This window comes from Nestor notabilis, unplaced genomic scaffold, assembly GCF_000696875.1.
Source record: "Nestor notabilis isolate BGI_N333 unplaced genomic scaffold, ASM69687v1 scaffold5166, whole genome shotgun sequence".
NCBI classification, from domain to species: Eukaryota; Metazoa; Chordata; class Aves; order Psittaciformes; family Psittacidae; genus Nestor; species Nestor notabilis.
Genome location: NW_009934121.1, coordinates 53,924 through 59,477, shown reverse-complemented (window position 1 = coordinate 59,477; position 5,554 = coordinate 53,924). Strand labels below are relative to the sequence as shown.

At 45.3% G+C, this 5,554-nt stretch overlaps 1 protein-coding gene across 1 annotated transcript in view; it reads left to right on the top strand.

Annotated features, from left to right (window-relative positions):
* Positions 1 to 5,554, top strand: part of MTCL1 (microtubule crosslinking factor 1) — a gene marked incomplete at both ends in the record, with an annotated part of 44,381 nt that overhangs the window by 34,260 nt on the left and 4,567 nt on the right. Inside the window, 2 exon segments of the mRNA XM_010017166.1 lie at positions 217 to 248; positions 1,606 to 3,160. Coding sequence (XP_010015468.1) covers positions 217 to 248; positions 1,606 to 3,160 — 1,587 coding nt within the window.

Genomic DNA, 5,554 nt, shown 5'->3' with positions numbered 1-5,554 from the left:
CATTCCTGTGCAGTCTGTTGTTGTAATGGGATTGTCCATTCCTATGTACAAAGAGAATAATATTCCCACTGGCAATTTAAGATTCCTTATCAGAGGGAAAATCAGGCACTTTTTAGAGACAAATGTACTTGGGAAGTGAATGACAAAATATCCACAAGCTGATGCCACCAACAGGTTCAGCAATAACTCATGCTGTTTGTTTCTGGTTTTCTTCAGGAGGAAGAAACACACAAAGGAAATCTTCAAAGGTGAGTAAAACTTACAGGGAAAAACCCAGCAAATATTCAGCTCCCAGAGCTGTAGCTCTCTGGTGTCCAAACTACAGACCCGGGGCATAGCCATGCCACCTCCTAAGCCCAGGGATTAATTTGTCTCAGTATGCTTCTGTTCTAGTCTGATTAACTTGGGCCACATTCAGTTGTGTTGCACAACGATCAAACTGTATGAAAGCGCATAAAGGTGCAGCTTACACTGAAGGCTACACCTACCTTAGCAAATAGTGCAGACCTGCAGACATCAACAGATAGAGGAAAACAGTTGGTGCTGGGGACCTGACATACCCCTGCATGTCAGGGATATTTTGCTTTGGGCTAGTTCTGGTATGATCCTGAACTAGTGTGCTGAATACCCACCTAACCCTAGAGTGCATTAGTTGTGCTTCTGGAGAGCATCTTCCAGCTCACTTTCATCCCGAAGGAACCCAGCCCATACTCTCTGAATTACCTTCTGATGCAAGCCAGAGCATCCAAACAGGAGATCCACTTCAAAACCAGACTCCTGGTCTCACCTAAGTCCTTAGTGCTGATGCACCCTGACTGCAGCTGGTGCTCTTGGTTAAAAACTCAGCGTTATTTTACTGTATCCTGTGGATCACTGATATGTTAGTGATATGTTTGCTGAAACCTCACACAGCTTGAATTACCTCACTGAGCTGAATCTGATAACTACACTCATTAGCATTTATAAGTAGTCTCATTCAGAAAGCTGCTTTTTTGTTATTTTTGCTTAAAACAAAGCAGTAGGACAGCTCAGCTGGATGCTTGTGATTTGTACAAACTAGCAAAGTGCAGGGAAGCCAAAAATCCAGGGTTATCACACAGCGATTCCCTTTGGTTGAATTTTAGCACTAAGTGCAGCTCGCCAAGCCAGTTCAATGTAAAAGCATCTAGAGCTGGGTGTCCCACATCGCTATGCACCAGCTATGCAGCCTGGGCAGTCTCAGAAGTCGGAAAGACTTCACACTTGGTTTGGAAAGCATTCCTCGTTTTGTCACAAATGCCCATTTTCTGTGAATAGTCTATTTCTGAAATGCATCCTACTGCTCCCATATTTCAGACATTTGCCAAGCAGTAATCCATGAGAAAGCAGTAAATTAAGATCTATTAATAAACCATTTGGTACTCTTAATGACAGATCAGGAATGCTTGAATTTCACAGCTATTTTAAGGGTAATAAAAGGGAACTTTAATGAAAGAGACAGGTAACTTGGTTTTATATGTAAGGAGATAGCAAAAGGTGGGTTTTCTGAGTTAGTTTACCGCTGAAAATAAATCACACTGTGAGTTCCCAAGCCTACAAATGACCCTCTCATGTTCCCCTCTCCAGGGCGATGTCCGTTTCTTCCATGTCAGAATTTCAGCGCCTGATGGATATTTCTCCATTCCTACCAGACAAAAACTTGCCTTCCTCCAGCAGCAAAGATGACCTAACCCCTCCCTTGTCTCCTGATGATCTGAAATACATCGAGGAGTTCAACAAAACCTGGGATTACAGTAACACTAGGAACCATGGTGGGGCCACCGAGAAGCCTGCAGATGGCTGGGCAGAAAGGACAGAAATTGGGAAAGCTGGGAATGATCCTGCTTCAGATCCCTTCCAGACATCGTCATGGTACCTCACCACCAGTGTCACTATGACAACTAACACCATGACCAGCCCGGAGCACTGCCAGAAACAGCCAACAAGGGGTCACGGTGTAACTGAAAAAATGGGAGTTCGGGTCTTTCACAGCCCACCGGTTGTCCGTAGGTTTGATAACTCAGTGATAACTGGCAGTGAAGGGAAAAACCAGGTTGAGCCAGACTTCCTGTTTTCTGTGACCAAAGCTATGGGGAATGTAGCAGAGACAAAAGGTGCTTCCTCAGATATGTTTGGAAGGTGGTCTTGTGACCTGGCCAAACACCATAAGGATTTTCTGGAGAGTGGTCTTCATCCCATTGAACGTCCTATTTGCACTACTGTGGGCTTTGCCTCACCCTTGCACAACTTGGAGATGTCCAAAAACATGAGCGATGACATGAAGGAGGTCGCTTTCTCTGTCCGAAATGCAATACGCTCTAATTCAACAGAGCCTCAGTTTAAGGACACTGCATGTCAAACCAATGGTATGAGAACGACAGGGACGCAGACCACCCAGACCATCAGTGTTGGCTTGCAGACAGAAACCCTGCGTAGTATCACCAGCAGTCCACACAAGTGTCTGACACCAAAGGGGGGGTCCACGCCTGTCTCTTCACCATCCAGAAGCCTAAGAAGCAGGCAAGTGACCCCCGTCATTGAAAAGGTCCAGGCTAAGTTTGAACGCACATGCTGCTCCCCCAAATATGGCTCTCCAAAGCTGCAAAGAAAAATCCTTCCCAAATCAGACCAGCCAAATAACCGGACTTTGCCTGGCACACCTCAGAAAGGATTCAGTGAGTCCGCCTGGGCTAGATCAACTACTACAAGGGAGAGTCCGGTCCACACCACTATCAATGATGGTCTCTCCAGTTTGTTCAACATTATTGACCATAGCCCCATCTTTCATGAGACCTTCCAAAAATGCCCCAGGTCTAGCAGCCGGTCCAGGTCAGCAGAACCCAGACCAGAACTGGGCCCAGTGCAGGAGCCGTGTACAAATGCCCGTGGCAGATCACCCAGTCCTCTCCGGCTGGGGACAGAGACGCAAAAGGAAGAAGGGACTGAGGTGACAAGTATCAGGCAGGACTTATCTGCTCCTCCAGGGTACACACTTACAGAAAATGCTGCCAGGATCTTGAATAAGAAACTTTTGGAGCATGCCTTAAAGGAAGAGAGGAGGCTACCTTCACACAGCCCACCAAATCTTAGCAATGACAACAGCACAGGAGAAATTGTCAAAGTAGATCCAGGGTCCATAGAGGTAATGAGTTTGTTTGTTTTTCCTCCTATAGCTAAATGCACTCTTCTTTGAACAAATGCACTATGAGATCTGTTGCAGTTGTAGTGAGTATTTACAATGAATATCCTAGTCCTGTCGTGGTACCACCAGCAAGTTGCAGTCATGAAACTATCGGATTAGTCACTGAAGAACCCATTAAAGAATTGAGTTTCTATCTTGACAGCTTATTGGGCTTGAAAGCATCAGAAGAGCTTTATCCTTTGTAGGATAAAGATGCCTTTACAGGATAGAAATGGTTCTTCCCTGAATGACTGGGATGAGAGGTTTCTGTCACACCACGTGTTACAGATGCTCTAGGGACTCTAGGTTTGAGTAAATTTCTCTTTTATGGAGAGGTAGACTCCTTCCACACAAGAATGGGTGTTAACAAGTGTGTGTGAAAAAGTGTCTTCAGTACCCTGAAGGGCTTTCAGCATACCTTTTCTGGGTGTATCTGATGAAGTTTGGCTTGGGTCTGTGAATGTGATTAAATGGCATGACGTTTGCTACTGGCTGTTACTGCCTCACAAAAATAAGAAAAAATATATAATGAACTAGTGTAAGCACATACCTACTTAGTGTTTAAGAACTCTTTATTGATATTTTGCTGTCAAGAGTGTAGCAGTCATCACCTGTCTCGGCAAGTATGCACAGGTATTGGGAGTCAGAGTCTCAGGTACAGTAATGTGCCACAGCAATCAGCAAAAAAGAGGATGTAATGATGGACAAAAGCTTTCAGTTATCAGTGTTTAAGCCTCCTTTTTCTGGAGAATCTTTGTGCCCATGAGGGTGTTGCCCTGAGGAGGCCCATAATTCAATGCCCAGCTCTTACCAGCCTGTGTCGCCTTTCCGGCACAGCACTGCAGTGGCATGTGCCCAGCTGGTCAGTGATACCCTCCAGGGCAGGGCCAGGAGCCCATCATCCTCTCTGCTTCGTGCTGCCCCCTTAGCATCCTGATGGTTTGGTGGGCCCTGGCCACAGGGCAGCAGCTCCTCCTTGACCCTTGAACACCCCAGACATCCCCTCCTTGGCCTCGCTGGGCCGACTCCTACCACTCCTGCCTCAGATAGCCTTAAGGGAAGGCTCAAACCCCAGTTTCTAACTCAACATTTGGCTTGAAGGACCTTGTGGGCACCCGAGTGCTGTCACTTTTGGTCTGCAGTTTGCCTTGTACTAGTGTGGGGTTCATAAGGGACAATCGGTTCCTCTTTTGTAGGCTCTGGTCAGAGGACCTGATCTTTTTTGCCTAACAGAGAATCCAAAGCTGAGGATATATTTCTTATAAGCAGTTTAAACAGATAAAAATAGTGGGGTTTGTACATAAAAAAAGAAACCACATGCACATTGTAAATAACAGTGAACGAAAGTGGTCTTTATGCACAAGCCTCAAAGCAAATAAAAGTGAAAAGCAGCCTCATTTGTTTGACTCTTTCTAGCTATCTCCTCATTTTGGCCTTGTTTTAAATACTGAGAATGCACTACTGGTCCTTGTTAGAGTGTGTTGTACTCTTACAGGTTCAACTCAGCTTTGCCTTCAAGGCATCCCTGAAAACTCTTGATTTCCTCTTGCATCTTTTAAACATCTCAGAAGATTTTAAGTGCAAGTAAAGAGATGTCATCCCACATCATCACAAATCACTGTTGGCAAAGTACAACTAGCATCAGTACCTGAGTTTGATGCATGGAGAGATATGGGTCAACGCTCTTTAGCTAAAACTCATTGACCATCAACCTGGCAGGAAATTGCTCCTCTTTATGAATTATCAATATCTTTTGCCTAATTTTGTGAGTTACTAGCCTCAGAGCTAAGACTTGTTTCTTCCCTGCAACTCTTACTCGGTGGTTATGATCTTTGGCTAGTACTGTCATTTTTCAGGGACACGTGTTGAAAAGGAAGCTTGTGGGCATTCACAGTTCAGCTTTCCCTAGGTGAGGTGGTGCTCCGCAAGATGTACCTAATGAAGCATGGTTTTGCTGCCGAAAACAAAACCACAAATAAGTTTCAACTCTGCAGATGCCTGGGGTTATTTATGGATTACACTGACCACACAAATTACACTTTGTACAAATTCCACTTAGCGCATTTTGTACGAAGCCAGGCACAACAGTTCAGCAATTGATGATCTAGGAGGAGGCAGGCTGTGCTTGAGGCAGCCTCATGTCAGCGCTGCCCCTGCCACCTTCCCATAGATTCCTGCTCCGCTCCCCCCTCACCTGTTGGTTTCTGGCCAGGACGAGTACCTTCTTACCACCAAATGCCTTCTTGGTTTTGCATGGCATGGCGTATTAATGACTTCTAGATTAGCGTGGAGCACCTGTTGGTGGCTTTTGTTTAATTTGACCTTCTGAGTGGTTTAGTTACATAATTTGCTCTT